Below are 19231 nucleotides of genomic sequence, written 5' to 3'. Positions count from 1 at the left end.
ATTATTCAAACCTGAAATTACATCCGTGATAAGTAAATCATGACTTAGTCGTCAATCACGATGACCTCCCCCAACTGTTCGACCGGAGTGGAGTGGCCCGAGCGTCTACGCTGTGAGTTCCTTGACCCGCCGTCATTGGTTCCGACATCTTTAGCGTTCCCCCGTTTCCTTCTCTTCGCGACTGGTCCGTTGGAATCAATCGTCCGAGCGCCACCTTCATCGTCGGAATCAGGTATCTCAATGGGCGTGTTATCTACGACGGGGATAGGACTCGCAGTTGCTTGTACCTCGTCACCGGCTGGGGGATCGCTCACGGCGGGCGCTTTGCGTTTGCCCTTGGCCTTCGTGGACAAGGTTTCGGGCTGCGGTGGCGGGGGCTTAGGGCGAGCATAAAGTTCAACCCATTGCTGAGCTGTCGTGTCGTGTTGTTTCCGGTTACGCATATACTGCGTCGCGATTGATGGCACTGACATGTGGGATTTGGCAGTTAGAACACGACTTTAACACGCGTAGGTCGCTAAATATACCTAGCGGGTCCTCTAAGCAGCCCGTGAGGGCGTTGCATCAGCTTCAGAGAGCATATATGCGGACTACAATTGGGCTTACGAGGGTTGGGATCGGTGAGCAGAGACGAGAGTGATAACATCACTTTAAATATTGAAAGAGCAGGCGACCAGTTCTGCTTGAGTATGTCGATGCATATATTCCCTCTATCCGAGATCTGGCAAGTGGTTGAGCGTGTTGTTTCTGTGTCGGAGGACATCTACACGCACATTCATATGGTATATTCTGGACAACTCCACCATGAGCGATCAAGTCGCAATATCAACACTAGTAGGGGGGGCGACTCACCTAGTCGTAAACACAACCTTCGGTGCGGAGAATCTAAAGCAAGTCAGCATTCCCCTCATTTCCCCCGCCACCCGCCGAACCTTGTTCAGAAGAACACTCACGGATAGTCGGGTGGCAGATGTATCTCCACGTTGAACACGCCGCCCTCATATGGGCTACCCTGTGGGCCGGGTAACGTGCTCTTCCACAAATACAGGTTATCGTCTGACGGCGAGAGGGTGATGGGCCCCAAGTCTTCCTTCTTCAAGTCGGCGATTTCACGATTTATCCGCTTTATAGACATCTTGGGACGGTGGAGAGATTGTCAGGGACGAGGGCTTCAAAAGAGAGGGAGTAGCATACGGGGTTTGACAATCCTGGAGCCATGTTGAAGGGGAGACGCAAGTGAGTAGTGGTCGTGTTGTGGCGGAAGTGAGCAGTTCGGCAGCCAACAGAGTGCACAGCCACCGGGGGAAACCAAGTCCGACGCGTTGATACTCCTGGCTCCTAATCAGTCCCCTAAGCACCAAGCAATGCATGCTTATTCGTGTAGGATCTTTGGAAAGTTATCGTCCTGGTAGTATACTTAGTAGACATAAATCCAGAACTACAAAGGTGCGAACCCACTACATCTGTCAACTCTATAATATGTGATTGCTTCAAAGATAGCGCTGACAGTGCATTATGTCAAATTTTCCCTAATAATCCACATGATCTATGTACAGTCTGAAGCTGAGACACTAAGCCCACTGACCTAAATCACAATGGAAGAGTTGGAAAGGAAGAACCAAGATGCCCTCCTATCCCCTGTACATCACGTGCTTTATCCTTCCAAATCCGGCGATCGGACTCGCTCGCCACTAGGTTCGTTTGAGTCCTTCCTAGTGCCCATATCGCACTTTGCACTCAGAATGCACTACTTCGAATGGCACACACATCTGCACAAAATGGCTACTCAGCTGCCGTGGAATAACGCAGGCACTGCGTAGAATCGTGCGCTACCAAGGTGGGACCGGGAATCGCTGTGACGATGCACTATTCCGCACTCTCTTTGAATCTCAATCTTGAATCTCATAGTCTTCAGGCCAAATTCCTCACGAGTCCCCAGAAGCAATCCGTGGATCGTCCAACATCCTGCCGTTGACTGAGAACTCACACGAAGCGCAAGTAGCTCTCTATAGCTCCATGGCTGGACCATGGGGTCAACCCCATAAATTACCGAAGATAATACTGCGGCGCTACCATGTGGCCAATCCTCGTGACGCTTCGAAGATATGTCGTTCCAATCGCCCCAACGAGGATACAAGCTTTGGATATCAGCTAGATAGTGCAGAGCAAAGCGCATTCCGTGCCGTATGCTTGCGGCTCCGTAGTATACTTCCCAAGGTTCTTCGATGGGCAATTTATAGTAAGTCCTAGCTTAATTCAGATCGCTGGCTCTTTGTTAATCGGTTGCATTACCTATGCTCTGCCTCTCAGGTCAATTGAGCGAAAATGCGCCTACTATTCTATTCATTCATCCGACGACATCAAGGACAGTGTCACGCTGCTATTAGAAGCATCGCCAAGGTCTCCGCAACCTCTGACACGGGGAGCACTTGTGCGCGGCGCCCACTCGGGGTTTTGTGAGTTGCAATTTCTGCTCGTATATACTTCGGGGCCGCACAACTGACCAGATGCATTTTGACATCGTTTAGAAAACCGACGCCTGATGGCTATTAGGATAAACGGTACAGGCTGAATGGCGGGTTAGAACCGGTACAACGACGACGTCACCTCCAGATATAAATAGAGTGCTCTTGATCGCTGCACTATTCATCCTCAGCGGAAGTAAAAACATGGTCTCTTTCACTTCGCTTCTCATCACCGTGACTGCCGCCATCGGCACCTTCGCTGCACCTCCGGCAAATGCAACCGAAGGACTTGGACTTCTCCAGGCTCGCGCTGGAACTCCCAGTGCGACGGGCACATCGAACGGCTTCTACTACTCCTGGTGGACCGACGGTGCCGCTGATGCCACCTACACCAACGGAGCTGCAGGCCAATACTCTATCCAATGGTCGGGTAATGCTGGCAACCTTGTTGGCGGCAAAGGATGGAACCCAGGAAACAACAACAGGTAGGGAGTTGGATTGTTTTTCACGAAATAGCGGCTAACGTTGGTGCCCCTTCAGAGTGATCAGCTACACGGGTACATACACTCCAAACGGCAACAGCTACCTCGCCATCTACGGGTGGACGCGTAGCCCGCTCATCGAATACTACGTCGTCGAGTCGTACGGCAGCTACAATCCCTCTTCTGCTGCCTCAGCGAAGGGGACTGTGACCTGCAATGGCGCGTCGTACACCATCCTCCAGACCACGCGTGTCAACCAGCCTTCAATCGACGGCACGCAGACCTTCCAGCAATTCTGGTCTGTCCGCAACCCGAAGAAGAACCCTGGCGGCGCCATCAGCGGCACTGTCGACGTCGGCTGCCACTTCCAGGCGTGGGCAGCTGCCGGGATGAGCTTGGGGACGCAGCACAACTACCAGATCGTCGCCACTGAAGGCTATCAGAGCAGCGGATCCTCGACCATCACTGTTTCGGAGGGTGGTTCCTCAGGAGGAGGAGGATCGTCGACGAGTTCCACACCCCCGGCGCAGTCTTCGACTCCTTCTACGGGAGGCACTGCTGCCCACTGGGGACAATGCGGTGGTCAAGGATGGTCAGGCCCTACCGGTAAGTCTTCCACTCCCTAATCAAGAAACGAGCTCAACTTGAGGAATACAGTTTGCGAATCGGGATACACATGCACGGCCCTCAATGCCTACGTGAGTGTCCTTTTCCTGAGCTTAGTTTCTATAATCTTACCCTGTTGCACACCAGTACAGCCAGTGCCTTTGAAAAGGAAAATTGAAGACTCCGTATGGGGACATCGTATTTCTCTCGATGTATCTGTACCGATCCAAAATTGCTTCTTAGTTACTCAGTGGCTTCCCTTCGTTGTGACCATCTGCGTCTATATATCTTGTGAACGCGTGGGATGGCTGAGATCATTCAAGTGTAGTTCAGTTAAGAATCTTGCAATCAAACCCAAATCGTTCAGTATTGAAGGGAGGAAGACAGAGGACCTTTGCGAACACGACTAAACGTCTCGTAGCGGCGTGTGTCGGTAATATAGCTATCAGGCAATCTCGTGTTCTGATAGAAGCTGAATCAACGCGTCAGCACCAATGATCGATTAGCGCAGGCTCAAGGGACACCGCACCATGTTCGGGATCCCGTTGGAGATAGGATATACGTGACTGCAGTTTGGACATATCATTTGTCCTTCTTCGATGTGCAACTATTGTAGACAGCGTAAGAAATTTGCGTTTAGACCCCAAAGGTCGCCAGGGGCATGCGAGGACCACCGACGTCGAAACATACCTCAAGGAGGACATGATGCAGCATTTTCAGTAGGTCATCGTCCATCATCTCGGGCCGCTCGTCTGGCAACAATGTATCGCCTAACTGCAAGCACCATTGCCATTAGGCTAGGTCAAGTGCCATTAGCGCGATGCTCACCATTTTCGTGGTATCGACGAGAGGTTTCCACTCGATTTTGGGGAGCAACCCCCTTATGAAATCAGGGTTAAACTCTGCTTCGCGATGCTCGATCTCTGCGTCTTTAAATTGCAGAGGGAAATTGTTGGTCGTGCAGCCTTTTGCATGGCAAGCCAGGAGATTATGGGTTATGAGTCGCACCATTGGCGGACTGAATCTCCTCTGAATTTCTGTGTGAAGTGATTCAAGTAAGTATGAAAGAAGCTTCAAGCTCTCGATCAGTTCTTGGCAATATTAATTTCAATTAGCGCCCGATCGGCCCAGGATCAGTATCATCGAGCCCATCGTCGGTGCGATATAATGGGGCGTAAGGGAACAGAAGTTGATTCGGCGGAATGCCTTGAGGAGGGCGTGCTTCTGCAATGGAGGAGGGTTTAGGAAGTCGTCTCGAAATGCGTGACGTATGTCATGTTCTTGCGAAGAGTCCGCAGAGGACTAGACAAGTTATTTCGGGCGTTGGCGACTTGTCTAACTAACTCTGACGGACGGTATTGATCCTCACTCTGTCGTAGGCTACGCTGAGCACTTACGGTAGATGAAGGCGCCACGTAAATCCAACTGTAAATCAATTTCGTTGTTCAGAGTACTACCGCGTAAAATGGTTATGCGCAGCAAGCAAAAGAAGTGACTGAATAAATGATTCCAACCTAAGGCGGAATACTGGTATAATAGGGATATGTGGAATGAAAGATGCCGCCCAGCTGAGACGTGATGAATGTAAAGTGACGAGCTGGATGGTAAACGAGGCCCAGCCTTATGACACATAGACTCGTCTTCTAAAGGTGAATTAGAGCTCGTCGCAGAATGGGAGGTCATCGTCGTCTTCATCGTTGTTGTCTTGGGGAGCTGGGGCAGCAGGGGCCGGTGCAGCGGGTGCAGGCGCGGGAGTAGGCTTGGTGGAGGGAGGAGCAGGGGTAGCCGTGGCGGGGATCGTAGCAGCTGGGATATCAGCCCCAACGGGAGGGGGAGGAGCCTGCAGGCTGGAAGCCGCGCAAAGAACCTATACACCGCAAGATTTAACTTCCAAACGAATCATGATAAATGGGGAAATGCGTACCTCTCCGACGTAAATGTTAGTGCATCCTGCGTTGATTTGAGGGTTGTTCAAGTAGAGGGTGGTGGTGTTCACGCCGGTGATAGCGGAAATTTGTTCGCAGGTGTCATCGAGCTTGACAACGTAGGTCGATGTGCAATCCTGGCCCTCATGTCCCAGGCAAATGTTGTCACCAATCAGGAGGTTGGAGCACTCTGGGTCGATGTGACCAAAGTTAACTGTCGCGAGCTGGTAGCTATTGATTAGGCCGGTTAGTCAACCCCCCGCATACAGAGTTCCGAACAAGACAACTGACGTTGAGACGTTGTTCGCCGCAGAGATGGAGTCGCAGATATCCCCCGCCTTAACGGTGTAGGATCTGGTGCATGTCGCAGAGACGGCTGAATTCCACGCAAACATCAGTACCGAAAAACTTCTTAACAAGAACCGAACTGACAGCTGGCAACAGAGAGCGCGAAGAGGGCAGCGGTGAAAGATTTAGAGAACATCCTGCAATTAATGGTTGGGGATTTGCGGGCAAAGAACGTGTAGGGGACTAATGAACGACGAGGAGCAGCACAACGATGAGCAGGGAAACGCGGAGATGGTGGGGGAGCGAAAGCAAACAGTTGATGTTGAATTTATCGAAACTCCGCACTACATAACAATTTTCTGGCGGGACTTGGCAAATCCTCGGCAGCGTGGCAGTCGTCTTGCCGACGCCGCCCTTCAGTCAGGCACCGCTCACTCAAACGTTCGTCTCACTGCAAAGTCGTATCGACATCGTCGAAACCTGCCAGAAAATGAAGTGAGTTTCACCGCCATACGAGTCAGCAAATGGCGCTTTCAAGGAGACCTTGCTAATTTTTCTCCTTTTTTTACAAAGGATGCACGTCCCATCTTTAGTTCGCGCTAAGTTAGCAGTGTCTTGTGGAAGCAATCAACTGCTTTGGTATGGAACTAATATATCAAGCAAATATAGCTGTCGCGCTCGTTGATGACATGGGACACATTCAGTTGGCTACCCGACTGTGCGGGTACGTCGAAGATTTGTCAATATTACGCACAACTTGACCTTGTTTTGCTTCACTAAATACAACGCGGTAGCTTTTCCTGGCTTGGAACTTCGTTTTAGCTTCAGGCTCGGTTTGACAACATCCGCCTGCCTGATGGAAGATGATGTTGGCGAGCGCTTCAGCCCCTTACTGGAATGGAGACCCGACGAGTCACGAAACAGCTTCAAGCTGGACCGTGGCGGTCCCACACACATTTAGACGAGGTAAGAGTCGAATCAATCGCATGGCGTGTATGCGATGTGAGTTGGGACCGAAATGAGCGTAACTGACAATTAGTATTCACGGAACTTGAAGTATCGCCAGCCTAGTGCAACCTAACACCTCATCTTCAAAAGCATGTTCGCAACTTTACGGTATTCAGTAGACGATTCTTAATTATCACGGTTACACTGATTGTAATTTGACATTCCCGTACTTTATATTGGCCTTCTAGAGGCACTGGCTGTACTGTTGTGCGAGAGGGTAAGACATGGGCCGTATTTACAATTGAGGTCGGGATACTCACGTAGGAGTTGAGGGCGGTGCATGTGAACCCTGACTCGCAGACTTTACAGAAGTTGAGCTTCCCTCCTGTTTGATAATGCAAGGTTACTCACCGGTAGGACCCGTCCATCCTTGTCCGCCACATTGTCCCCAGTGGGCAGCAACGCCACCAGGAGAAGGGGGAGGTGAAGATGGTGATGGTTGAGGGACGGCAGTCGTCGAAGGGCTGGGGGGAGTTCCACCTCCACCCGAGGGAGCACCCTCCGAAACGGTAATGCTAGACGACCCGCTGCTCTGATACCCTTCGGTGGCGACAATCTGGTAATTGTGCTGCGTCCCCAAGTTCATTCCAACGGCTGCCCACGCCTGGAAGTGGCAGCCGACGTCGACAGTGCCGCTGATGGCGCCGCCAGGGTTCTTCTTCGGGTTGCGGACAGACCAGAACTGCTGGAAGGTCTGCGTGCCATCGATAGATGGCTGGTTGACACGCGTGGTCTGAAGGATAGTGTACGTCGCGCCATTGCAGGTCACGGTTCCCTTCTGCGACGCAGCGGAGGACGGGTTGTAGCTGCCGTACGACTCGACGACGTAGTATTCGATGAGCGGGCTACGCGTCCATCCGTAGACGGAGAGGTAGCTGTTACCGTTGGGTGTGTATGTACCGGTGTAGCTGATCGCCCTGTGGAAGATACCTCAGCTATCACCATCTTGATACGCGACGGAGTTCCTTACCTGTTGCTGTTTCCTGGGTTCCATCCCTTGCCACCAACAAGGTTGCCAGCGTTACCCGACCACTGGACAGAATATTGGCCTGCGGCTCCGTTGGTGTAAGTACACGTGGCGGCACCGTCGGTCCACCAGGAGTAGTAGAAGCCGTTCGATGTACCCGTCGAACTGGGGGTCCCAGCACGAGCCTGGAGGAGCCCGAACCCTTCAGTTGCATTTGACGGTGGTGCAGCGAAGGCGCCGATGGCGGCAGTAACGGTGACAAGCAGAGCAGTGAATGAGACCATTTTTTGTCCTGTTGAGGAGTAGTTGGACACGAATCCGACATGCTTTATATGTGGATTTTGGAAGTTAGAGTATGTCGCAACTGGCTGTAGTCCGTAATTGAGGCTGTAGTGTTTAACCAAGTTCTGGTTTCCGATTAGGTGACAATGAATTGACGACGCAATCTGACCACATGTAGCTCCCCGAGGTATTTACGAACAGACATAGCTGCTCACAATACCCCGAACGGCAGCCATCGCAGTGCTTCGCGAGTTCTCCTCGATGTCAACATCGGCTTGGCGACGCTTCTCACTGCGTGACTTTGTGCCGACCATATCGTCGGCGAAATGGTTTGAATGGTGGCAGGCGTATTTTCGCGCAATTGAGAGACAGAAATAGACTTCGGCGCGACTATAATCGATAAGTTCGTCAGTCATGGACAAACATAGGGGCGACATATCCAGATTGGAGGGGACTTACACTGACAACCCTACAAACTACATAGTAATCCTTCCGAGAAACAGCGGCACGCACGGCGTTGAGCACCCTCGCACTTGCTGCAGTGCAATTGCGCGCTTCACGGATGCCCCACATCGTACTTGCTTCTTTCATTGAACGTCGGATCCATTCTAACGTTAAACCGACATCGCCGTGGTGTTTGGAAAGACCTTGGATTTTCCGATCTGAACATGGGGTAGAACATGCTGGGGTGGATTGACCATGCTTCTGGAAGATGATGTGGGGGTCTTCCTACTCAGCGCACAATTTTCGCTGTTGATGAGTCCCCGTGCCAGATGCAGCGAGTAAGAGGGTGTAGGACAGAGCAGCTGTTCTCTCCTCTTCTTGATGTAGATATGCGCGAGCCTGGGTACTTGGTTCAGGTGAACGTTCCATCCTTCCTTCGACTGCACCTCCATGGCTGCCCATGCTGACTCTGGTGGCTTCTTGTAGGATCCATTTGGACTGTCCCTGGTGTGACATAGTAAGCAGAAGGGACAGCAACCAACGCGACGCGAAAGATAAAGCCTCCTATGGTCATGTGACTGCCCCTGCTCCATCCAAGTGTGTGGCACTCACCTTGCTTCTTCCCTGCCAGTACAGCCCATCGTCTCGCGCATCGAGTGAGACCTATTCTACGAATTTCGCGGTCGCACTAGTGCTACTCTCACGCCGACTGAATATGCCAGAAATCCAAGCCCAACGTGCTCCCTCTGGGTGGTCACGATGGGCCCAAGAGAGCACGTCGAACGTTTCAGCGGCAAGTCCAATGAACGACATGCTGACTGGGCATGTAAACCATCAGATAAGGGCCAGCCATATCATTTGCCCGGATGGTATATAACTCCAACCGGACCAACTTAAAACCCATCATCGCGCTTATCGCTACTCAACAACCCCCTGGTATCTCATCCTCAAGTAGCTTGTAACTTACGATGGCTCCACGGGTCTGGTTCAGTGAGTAATATAGCTTATAGTTGAATGTTAGTATCGCGTCCAGAACATACCAATTTAACACCGCTGCGTTCTAGTTACTGGAGCTTCTTCTGGCTTCGGACGAGCGATGACAGAGCTCGTCTTACGCGAAGGCGAGACCGTAGTCGCCACTGCGCGTTCCCCTCACACACTCGCCGATCTCATCACCACCCACCCAGCCGACCAACTCCTCGTCCTCAAATGCGACGTCACAATCCCCGAAGACATCCTTTCCGCATTCCGCGGTGCATACGACAAGTTTGGGCGATGCGACGTCGTATTCAACAACGCCGGGTGCGCACTTGTCGCGGAATGGGAGAACGCAGACCAGGACGAGCTGGCGAAGAACGTGTTCGATGTGAATTTCTGGGGCGCGGCGCGTGTGAGCAGGGAGGCGGTGAGGGTGTTTAGGGATTTGAATCCCGCTGGCGAGGGAGGATTGCTGCTGACAAGCGGTTCGTTGACCGGGCAACTCGATTCACCGGGCGCAGCGATATACAGTGCAAGGTAAGCTTCGCGCCTTACAAGCAGCTTCGTCGAGACTCACATCTGTCATATCCAGCAAGCACGGTAAGATGTCTTACGGAGAGGAATAACTCCAAATAATTCACCCCATTGCATCTCAGCCTTGGACGGCCTGACTGCTGCATTAGCTAAAGAAATCGATCCTAAATGGAATATCAAAGTAAGTCGCCGTTAATCTCCTTTAGCCTTTACTCAAAGTCCCCCTCCTCGATCAGATCTGTATAATTGAACCCAGCATGTTCAAAACCCGAATATTCGAGAAGGGCGGTCTTCCCGTCTTTCCACCCCATCCAGCGTACGAGAACCCCGACCTACCTACCCAGAAGCTTCGGCGAGGAGTGGCGGCTCTTGCAGGACCGTTCGGCGACCCGAGGAAAGGCGTGGAGAGAATATACCAGTTGAGCAAGCTCGAGAGGAGCGAAATCCCCCTTCGACTGCCCTTTGGCAAGCCGGCGGTGCCGGGGATCTTGAAACACTACGAGAACGTGACGCAGGAGATACAGAAATTCGAGAGTTTGTCCGAGGGCTTGGAAACGGATGGATGATGGGTGCGTAGTATACCTACCAGACCCAATCATACACTGTTGAGATGAACAAATCAGAAGGCATTGACTATCATGATACGTCCATCACATCTCTGTCCGTGGCGTGATAGGACGGGATTCCATCACGTCCAGATCACTTTGCCCACACAGTGATTGATTATCGATGCCAAACCCGACGCTGAGGTACTCGGGGGCCGTAGCTACTGCCGTTGTTCACCCGCGCTCATTTCTCGGCGCTGAGATGTTGGAGGCGTAGACGGGTGTGACCAAGGCCACTTCCTTTCGACCACCATCCCATACTCTTCAGGATCTCGCTCCTTTCATAGAATGCTAGTTCATTCGTGGATCGTAGCTCTCGTACTATGCGTGCATAGTCACATCCGCAGCGCGGAGGCCCAACAGATCAAGACGAATGGTCTCGCAAAAATCGACAGCCCTCAGCCTGACACGTTAGTTGTTTACAAGTCATGAGCAGGAAACGAAATTGATAACTAGTTCCAGATTCGTTCACAATCATATTGTCATAGCCGTGGACGTGGACGTATGTGATACCCCGCCAGTCTATGCTGCTTATCGCCTCACGGTATTCATAGGTGTCTCAAGCCCCACCACAGTCTGGTATCGACAGCCTGGAGATATACCTCATATCTGTTCCATTGGGTCTGAATCTCACAGTCGCGGCTGGGCCCACCTTCCTGAATAGTGAACCTACCAGCACAGTGAAACATCTCGACTATTTTCCGCCGTCATGTGCCAAAGCGGGTGACTATGAGGTATTCGTTACTCTTATCCGCAAGGAAGGTCCACTAAATATACTGCTCGTTAGCTTACCTTCTACGAAGCGTCCCATGAAGGCGATCAGAGATTCTTCGACATTACGCCCATCCGCGTGCGGGTTGACCAAACGGAGGGGTCTTCTACTTTCTGCGACGCGACCCCACCCCAAGCTTCCCCTGAGTCTATCGCACCCCCACCATTGCCGCCTCTACCTGATGGCCCCGACGCGCCTTTCGTTCCCTCTCCGCCTGAGGACACTCCCCGACCCTCTGACACGCATACAAACCAGCTCATGGAGCCATTGGTAACATCCCAGGAGTCTCCCAACTCTAATCCCACCATGACCTCTGCTCCAGCGTCTGCTAGCGGCACCGCCACCCTCGAAGGGAAAGCACCTACATCTACGGCGTAAGTTCTGTATCTTTCCCGTCTGGACTTCGACCTCAGACTTCAGTTGGCTACAGTGATCCTTTCCACTCGTTTGTCCTACTTCTCCCAGTAAGCGGCGCTCGGACCAAGGCCTCCTCATGTTCTACTGTTCAGTTGATGTTCACCGGCGTCTTCGTGCCACTTGTACTCGTAGTATGGCATGCTTCACTATGAATCGAACTACATGAGTACCTTCACAAGCTGTTGTATCCTCTGAGCGCTTACATGGCAGACGGTGTTCGAAGCATCTAGTCATCATGTGTGACGAGCGTTGGTGCCCTTTAACTTGTATGACATCACTCTCAGAGGCTACGCATCGCAGCGTGCAACGGCCATCGGAACCACATGCAGCTGACGCCATGGGCTCTCGACTATAAAGCCAAGCATTCCTTCAACTTCCCTCCATGTTCAGACCACGTCCCTTCCTCCCCCGCACCCTTGCACCCGCGCCTCAAAGTATCAAAAGCCTCCTCGTATTTCGTCCAATCCACCAAAGTACAGTAACCATGTCCACAGCAAGGAAGCTCACGGACGCCATCAAGGAGGATCACCAAGAGGTATGTAGATACTCAATTTATACCGCAGAATATATGCTAATAGGACTTCAATGTAGATGTATGAGTACCACGAGCAATTCAATAAAGCCAAGGGCGACGTCGACGCGCAAACACGCTGGGCACGCCAGCTCACCTGGGAGATTGCTCGACACGCCGTCGGGGAAGAGATTGTCGTGTACCCCTTAATGGAGAAGCACCTCGGACAACACGGGCTTGACCTCGCGAATCAAGACCGCAAGGAACACTTAGTACGAATTTGATACGCATACATACACCCTCCTAATTACTAACATGCTATTATTTGCAACAGACTGTCAAGACTTTGCTCTCCAAGCTCGAGTCACTCCAGCCTGGGACGGCCCCTTACGATCAGACCGTGTCTGAAATCATGCAGCACCTGCATGAGCACAACGACAGTGAAGAAACCAACGACCTCCCTATCCTTGAAGCCAAGATCGGTGCAGAAGGGAGTGAAGCTGCTGCTGCTTCGTTCACCCGTACCAAGAGATTTGCCCCTACGCGGTAAGCTCTCCAAACATCTCCCAAACCCTGTTCTAATACCTGTAACTTGTCATTTAGTGCTCATCCGGGTGCACCTGACCGTCCTCCTTATGAGACACTCAGCGCCTTCATCGCTACGCCAATTGATAAGTTGAAAGATATGTTCGCTAAGTTCCCAACAGAAGAGATGAAGCAGGCTGCTAAGTGATTGATATTTTACTTCCCCCCCGTCTCGAATCAAAGTGTATTTGTATCCCCTGTGTGTGTCAACTGTCGCCTTTGTGGTCTCCTACTATTCATGCCCAATAACAACCAGATATATTTGTGTATGTCTTATTGCGAGGAATTATGCCGTGTACAATCTCGTATCAATCTCCCGCGGCTAGCTTGGCTAAGTGCTGCTGTTGCTTGCTCCAAGTTCTATCCTTGAACTTTCTCTTGGCGTTATCCGAAGTATCGTGAGGTCTAGCGGGCAAACGATAGAGCAAAGCTACTTTCTGATAAGGCTGGATTTAGGACGGCTGTCTTGGCTCCAGAGTGTGATCTTTCTCGATATTCAACTCGAGCTTGCGTATGTCTATTTGGCGCAGTAGGTTTGTTCTTCATTTCTGAAGCTACAGTCGCAGATGAACCAACGATCGGGATGGGTGAGCTCGAATCTAGTGGTGTCCTCGCTGTTGCTGTGATAGTGCCTTCCTCCTCCATCACTCGTTGGGCCCGCCTTTGTTCATATCTCCATTTGCGACTTCCTATCGTCTTCGGTATCCGGGGTTGTGGTGTCGGTAAAGCCTGAGCTTCGATCACCGGTTTCGACTCAGAGTGACTCTATGGGTCAAGTTGATCCAAGATATACCACAGCCAAGGCAGTCATATCCGCTTACCAGCACAGTTCTCGTAGGAGCCTTCATCCCATCACCTCGAACGATATCACATATATAAACAACGCCATCACCAGCCCCGAGCTCAGGCGCGAAGTCGAATAGGCACGCATTCTGGAAACAGGGCGAGGGCGGATCCGGCCAGCTGCAAGACGGCGGTGTCTGGGGGTATATTTCTGGTGACGAAGGCGCAGTTTCGACGCAAGGCCGCCGGTGCTCCGTTTCTGTGCGATAGCCGCGTATTATGGGAACGAATAGGTCCAGCTCGTCCCGCAGGAAGTGGGTATCAAACTGGAGCGACGGCGGGGGTATCGTCGCGAGCTTCGGAAGGGATGGGAACTGGAGTATATTGCATTGTGATGATTTGAACAGGACCATGAGTGGGATGTACGTACTTTGAGGCTCGACAAGGCTTCGGACCGTCCACGAGCAGTGTTTATTCTTCGAAAGGGCGGGTACGTTTCTCCGAGGGTAACAGCGGCGCCGAATATCAGGTACCTCTGTAGACCGTCGCCGCCAGGGCCAGCGTCAATTTACGACTTTCAATCCCAAAGGCGAGCACGGAGAAGAAACGGAACCTTACCCAGCGACGGTGGTACTCCCCCCAGGGTGACATATCATGGTTCTGAAGCCTGCATACGTTGACGTTGATGCTAACGGGCGCCCCGCCAACCAAGAAACACATCAAACCTGCCCTCAGCCTCCACGATGTCGCTGAATCTGGGTGAGCCGGCAATTTCGAGGATCGTCTGCTTTCGACGGCGCTGGATACAAATATAAAGGCGAGATGACTCTTGAGCGGAATAGGATGCGCTACCAGTATCTGTGGTGACGGCGCCGTGCAAGGCATAGATTGGGCTTCGCATGGGCGATCGGTGATTCGGGGAAATTTCCAATTCGAGCTATTTATTAGCCAAAAGCAGACCTGGTGGTAAGTCGCGCTCGGAACGGGAGCAAAGACGACGATCGACGATCATCGATCATCGCGCTATGTCCGGCTCAATGAATTTACCAACCCTGACTTGGAGGTTCAAGCAATACAACAGACCGTGGGTCAATTGACAGATATCTGACAGCGACCACACAACCCCCCCCCCCCCCCGCCCCCGACCTGAATGAAAATATCTACACTAGACGTATTGCATTGTCAGTAGGAGACGACATATCTGGCGGCCTCCACATTCATCAAGATCCCGCTGGAAGGATTCACAAGGGAGTTAGGACCACATCTGCCTCCCAATCCGCCAGCCATTCTTTGCCAGGCCTGCACAACCATCTAACTGCCACCGGGGCGGTCGCATCACGGTACCGCCGTCTAAGCAGAGTGCTGCCCCTATTGCCGTATTCCACGAACTCGAGAGTCGGGATATCATCAAATGCTGCACGGAATTCATGCAGAGGTCCCGACGTAAACTGGGGCAAACGAATGCCGCGGGGTCGGCAGTGGTTTCCGGGATGCCAGTTCTTGAGGGTCGACGTACTGATCGGACCCCAAAACTCCAACCACTCAAGATTAGGAAGCCACGATGCCATTGACCTCGCCGAATGCGTTGTTGGACATGAGAGTGTGCGCACAGACTCCATACAACGGTTGTCTGCGTGGGCGGAATTGCGCACGCCAGTCATGCACAGATGTGTGATGCAGGCGGCGGTGTCGGCGAAGGGATGGACTCGAACAGAGTCGAGGATCAGGGTCTTGAGGTTGGGAAATGATGCGGGGGGGAATTCAACGTCCATGTTCAAGTTGATGTGGGAAAGGTGTAACATTTCAAGCGATGTTTGTAACTCCAAGAAATGCAGCAGGTCTGGGTACAAGGAGCTATAGCTCATTGTGCGTACCGTCCGGCTCGATGCAATATGAAGACTCGTGAGGGCGAATGGGAAGCTCTGGCGGAAGAATCGCGAAATCAAAAGGGGGGATATAGTGAGCCGGAGGTCCTTCAAGTTGACCGTCTTCATCAGAAGTTCGACGATGAGGATACGGTCCTCATTTCCCTGAGCTGTAAGCGAGAGTGTTCGTACATAGGATGCTCTTCGCCGATCCGACGCCTCGAGCGCTTCGTGGAGCCTTCTGAGCTTCATCGTTGTTGACTTCAGAAACGACGGTGGAAAGACGATCCGCGCGTAGAGGAAACGTTCGGCCAACTGGAGGAACTGTCGTGAAGCGACCAGGACATTCAGCAGTACTTGCTTATCGTCTACGCTGTCAAACACCGCTTCCAGCATTTCTGGAGGTAGCGTCAACATCATCGTTGCTCAATGTTGCGGTACGGTGGTCAAGTTCAGGACGGTCGCGTGACCGATCTGCCCAGACCTGCCATTGCCAATGCAAGAAAAGGTGTTTAGCACATGGTATCGTACCTATATAATGTACATGAATAATATAGATATAGATTATGGATGACCAGTAGGATGTGACGTTATCGATAAAATCGTGGAGGTTATCCCCGAGCGAGGTCTTACGATTCCTTCAAACATAGCATCACCTGTCGTCCGCCTAACACCAAAAATGACCAAAATTGAACCCTAAACTGAGTAACAGTGTGGTCAGTTACACATTCAAGTCCGTGCTTGTGTACACTCACTATTACAAAATTCCACCAACATGCCACATCGGCCTTTAGGCTGTTTGCACAGCACCTGAGTCTCCGAGGGGGGTGGGGTATACGCCTGCTGGCGCTGGGACTGCTGGCGCAACGACGGGTGTGTTGTTAGGAGTGGTGGTGGAAGGGGCAGCGACGGTGCTCGTGGGATGGACGATGGTGGTGGTTGTATGGCTCGTCACTGTGATGATCGCTGGGTCGTCACCTTCTAGGGGTGTCTCCACAGCGGTGGCAGAAAGAGGCGGAGTAGATGACGCAGCTAGCAAGGATGCTACTGCGTTCGTAGTTGTCCCTGTCGCCAATGGAGTTGGCTCCGAGGTAGAAGAAGGCGTCGCTGTGGTTGAAATGGTGACGGGGGCAACTGATGACGATGAGACGGCATCCGATAGTACAGCTATAGAAGTCGTAGAAGGAATGGATGCATCAGCAGATGCGGTGAGTGTTGACGGTGTTGCTGCTGCAGCTGTTTCAATCGTTGAAAGAGTGGTGGGCGTCAAAGTAGTAGACGTGGAAGGGGGAAGAATCGCGGTCGATGTGGATAGCGATGGTGCTGCGGATGCTACAGCGGCTGCAGCAACCCTTGCTCCAGCACCCAGTCCAGCTTTTGCTCCCAGTTTCGCATCCGCACTCGCACCCACACCGGCTTTTGCTCCCAACCCAATCTTACCCCGCAAATCCGCATCAACATCTGCATCTACGCCGAGTCCAAGTCCAAGCCCGAGCGCTGCTATTATCAAATCAAATCAGAAATTGTATCTATGATGAAAAGAACGAACTCACTCCCTAATCCAGTTCCAAGACCAACGCCAGTGCCAACACCGGCGCCGGCGCCTAATCTGGCTTTTGCTCCCAATCCAAGTCCCAAACCCAGTCCTAACCCAAGATCTGCGTCTGCGTCCGCATCTGCTGCTGCTGCAACTCGGGCACCAGCACCAATACCAGCATTTGCTCCCAATCCAGCCCCAAGACGAGTGTTTGCGCCTACACCTGCACCAAGACCTGCTTTTGCACCGACTCCGGCTTTGGCTCCCAGACCCAAGCCTAGCCCGAGATTTGCATCTGCGCCGGCGCCTGATTTTGCGGCGACATGAGCACTCGTGGCCAGGCCCGCGTTCGTTCCCAGTCCTGCTCCAAGACCAGCGCCGGCACGGGCACCAGCATCTAACCCAGCCTTTGCTCCGAGTCCAAGTCCGAGTCCGAGTCCGAGAGCAGTGTCTGCGTCGATATCTGCTTTTGTAGCAACGCGAGCGCCAGCACCCAGTCCAACCTTCGATTCCAATCCAGCTCCAAGACGGGTGGTTGTGGCGGCGCCTGTGCTTGCACCGAGTCCCGCATTGGCGCCTGGTCCAGCTTTCGCTCCCAGTCCCAAACCGAGACCTGTGTCTACGTTGGCGCCCGCCTGCGTAGCGACGCGAGTACCTGCAGCCAAGCTCGCTCCTGCACCTAATCCCGCTCCGACGCCTGCGCCAAGACGTGTTCGAGCATCAGCGCCCAATCCCAACCCCAAACCAAGGCCTGTTTTGAGCCCTAGTCCTGCTTTCCCTTTTAGCCCAATGTCCGCGCCAAGTTGTGTTCCCGCTCCTAATCCAGCACCTACGCCAGCACCTATGCCTGCACCTATGCCTGCACCCAACCGTCCCTTGGCTCCGAGTCCCAATCCAAGATCTGTGCCAGCTCCCAACCCAGCACCAGCACCGAGGCGAGTACCTGCTCCTACCCCAGCACCAATACCTAACCCAGCCTTCCCTCCTACACCAGCACCGGCTCCAAGTCCCACTCCCGCTCCGGCACCAGCACCAGCTTTTACACCCAACCCAACCCCGGCTCCGAGCCCTGCCTTAGCCCCTAAATCAGCGTCGACGTCTGCGTCAAGCCCAAGCCCGAGCCCGAGCCCGAGCCGCGCATCGGCTGTCGATGGTTTAATTAAGCCAGAGTATTTAAGATAACAATCCACTCACTTGCTAATCCAGCATCCAAACCGGCACCCAAACCAGCAACACCGTCAGCAACACCGTCGAGGAGTCCATGGACACCAGCACCAACTCCGTGGACAACTGAGCCAACACCAGCACCTAAACCAGTAGCAACGTTCGTATTGAGTCCCAATCCGAGGCCTAGTTTCGCTCCTGCCGCTAAGCCTGCTCGCAAGCGCGCGTCAACGCCTGCGCCTAGCCCTGCGCGAACGCCTGCATCGGCGGCTAAGCCAGCCTTGATTTGTGGGGTGAGGTAACTTAACCCTGCTGCGTCTAGTTCAGCTGCAAGCTCGTCCTTCGTGGACGCATAAACTCCTGCGCCATCCACGTGAGCTCCAGGGCCGCGCGGGCTTCCATCGACTACGGCATAGGACTGCAGATGTCGGTGGTGATGGTGGTGGTGGTGGCGATGGTGGGAAGCAACGGGGGCGCCGGCTACATAGACAGAAAGAAGAACCAGGGAGAGGAACGAGTGCTTCATCCTGGACTACACAGAATATGCACCGTGAGATGTATTGAAGACGATGACCTTGTGAGTTGACCTACAATATCGATCCTGGAGAGGGAGTCGATAGCAGTGCGGACGGGTCTAAGAGGTCGATTAGTTATTAAGTGCACATACACAATTATGGAGAGAAAGGCTATAAAACATAACAATGCTTGGCGATTGACAAGGAACTTACTGGGTGGTTGGCTACCGAACGCTGAAGCGAATAGGAACGACTCTCGCTCTATTTATGATGCCGACGTTTCCTATTCTATTGTATGCGGGCTCGCCCCCAGGCCGCCTGTCGGCTAATAGAATGAAACTAGAATGCTCATTACCCACCAAACCCCGCGCTAGTTCTGACCCCCAGAAGTCACTATCTAGACGCAATTTGCGATTCTAATGATGACTTACCAAGTGAATGAGCCACTTCGTCGTTGGGTATTTATAGACATGTTCTAAGCAGCTGACACGCAGAACG

At 52.6% G+C, this 19231-nt stretch overlaps 10 protein-coding genes across 10 annotated transcripts; 4 read left to right on the top strand and 6 right to left on the bottom strand.

Annotated features, from left to right (window-relative positions):
• Window positions 1–44: 44 nt before the first annotated feature.
• Window positions 45–1135, bottom strand: PC9H_001900 (uncharacterized protein; the record flags this gene model as incomplete). The annotated part of the gene is made up of 6 exons (XM_036771546.1): window positions 45–466; window positions 528–539; window positions 607–721; window positions 774–789; window positions 853–885; window positions 954–1135. The coding sequence occupies 6 exons, from the start codon at window positions 1133–1135 to the stop codon at window positions 45–47; spliced, it is 780 nt and encodes a 259-aa protein (XP_036626167.1).
• A 1534-nt stretch (window positions 1136–2669) lies between these two features.
• XYN1_2 (Glycoside hydrolase, 10) lies at window positions 2670–3718 on the top strand (the record flags this gene model as incomplete). The annotated part of the gene is made up of 4 exons (XM_036771545.1): window positions 2670–2950; window positions 3006–3553; window positions 3605–3645; window positions 3701–3718. 4 exons carry the CDS (start codon window positions 2670–2672, stop codon window positions 3716–3718), a joined length of 888 nt encoding a protein of 295 aa, XP_036626166.1.
• Window positions 3719–3998: 280 nt separating this feature from the next.
• PC9H_001898 (uncharacterized protein) lies at window positions 3999–4564 on the bottom strand (the record flags this gene model as incomplete). Its single annotated transcript, XM_036771544.1, has 4 exons — window positions 3999–4025; window positions 4083–4160; window positions 4244–4327; window positions 4382–4564. 4 exons carry the CDS (start codon window positions 4562–4564, stop codon window positions 3999–4001), a joined length of 372 nt encoding a protein of 123 aa, XP_036626165.1.
• A 643-nt stretch (window positions 4565–5207) lies between these two features.
• On the bottom strand, window positions 5208–5962 carry PC9H_001897 (uncharacterized protein; the record flags this gene model as incomplete). The annotated part of the gene is made up of 4 exons (XM_036771543.1): window positions 5208–5420; window positions 5478–5709; window positions 5770–5854; window positions 5911–5962. 4 exons carry the CDS (start codon window positions 5960–5962, stop codon window positions 5208–5210), a joined length of 582 nt encoding a protein of 193 aa, XP_036626164.1.
• Window positions 5963–6958: 996 nt separating this feature from the next.
• XYN1_1 (Glycoside hydrolase, 10) lies at window positions 6959–8025 on the bottom strand (the record flags this gene model as incomplete). Its single annotated transcript, XM_036771542.1, has 4 exons — window positions 6959–6976; window positions 7035–7075; window positions 7126–7691; window positions 7745–8025. The coding sequence occupies 4 exons, from the start codon at window positions 8023–8025 to the stop codon at window positions 6959–6961; spliced, it is 906 nt and encodes a 301-aa protein (XP_036626163.1).
• A 1410-nt stretch (window positions 8026–9435) lies between these two features.
• Window positions 9436–10545, top strand: PC9H_001895 (uncharacterized protein; the record flags this gene model as incomplete). Its single annotated transcript, XM_036771541.1, has 5 exons — window positions 9436–9457; window positions 9532–9982; window positions 10038–10045; window positions 10102–10160; window positions 10216–10545. 5 exons carry the CDS (start codon window positions 9436–9438, stop codon window positions 10543–10545), a joined length of 870 nt encoding a protein of 289 aa, XP_036626162.1.
• Window positions 10546–10872: 327 nt separating this feature from the next.
• Window positions 10873–11925, top strand: PC9H_001894 (uncharacterized protein; the record flags this gene model as incomplete). The annotated part of the gene is made up of 5 exons (XM_036771540.1): window positions 10873–10994; window positions 11047–11086; window positions 11139–11318; window positions 11372–11730; window positions 11787–11925. The coding sequence occupies 5 exons, from the start codon at window positions 10873–10875 to the stop codon at window positions 11923–11925; spliced, it is 840 nt and encodes a 279-aa protein (XP_036626161.1).
• A 332-nt stretch (window positions 11926–12257) lies between these two features.
• Window positions 12258–13017, top strand: PC9H_001893 (uncharacterized protein; the record flags this gene model as incomplete). Its single annotated transcript, XM_036771539.1, has 4 exons — window positions 12258–12308; window positions 12365–12556; window positions 12619–12830; window positions 12888–13017. The coding sequence occupies 4 exons, from the start codon at window positions 12258–12260 to the stop codon at window positions 13015–13017; spliced, it is 585 nt and encodes a 194-aa protein (XP_036626160.1).
• Window positions 13018–13274: 257 nt separating this feature from the next.
• PC9H_001892 (uncharacterized protein) lies at window positions 13275–15937 on the bottom strand (the record flags this gene model as incomplete). The annotated part of the gene is made up of 3 exons (XM_036771538.1): window positions 13275–13634; window positions 13691–14026; window positions 14969–15937. The coding sequence occupies 3 exons, from the start codon at window positions 15935–15937 to the stop codon at window positions 13275–13277; spliced, it is 1665 nt and encodes a 554-aa protein (XP_036626159.1).
• Window positions 15938–16307: 370 nt separating this feature from the next.
• PC9H_001891 (uncharacterized protein) lies at window positions 16308–18744 on the bottom strand (the record flags this gene model as incomplete). The annotated part of the gene is made up of 3 exons (XM_036771537.1): window positions 16308–17017; window positions 17071–18198; window positions 18249–18744. The coding sequence occupies 3 exons, from the start codon at window positions 18742–18744 to the stop codon at window positions 16308–16310; spliced, it is 2334 nt and encodes a 777-aa protein (XP_036626158.1).
• Window positions 18745–19231: the final 487 nt, after the last annotated feature.

The sequence above is a fragment of the Pleurotus ostreatus genome (genome assembly GCF_014466165.1).
Source record: "Pleurotus ostreatus strain PC9 chromosome Unknown scaffold_10, whole genome shotgun sequence".
Classification (NCBI taxonomy): domain Eukaryota; kingdom Fungi; phylum Basidiomycota; class Agaricomycetes; order Agaricales; family Pleurotaceae; genus Pleurotus; species Pleurotus ostreatus.
The sequence above is the reverse complement of the archived record's forward strand: the minus strand, read 5'-3'. Positions and strand labels throughout refer to the sequence as shown.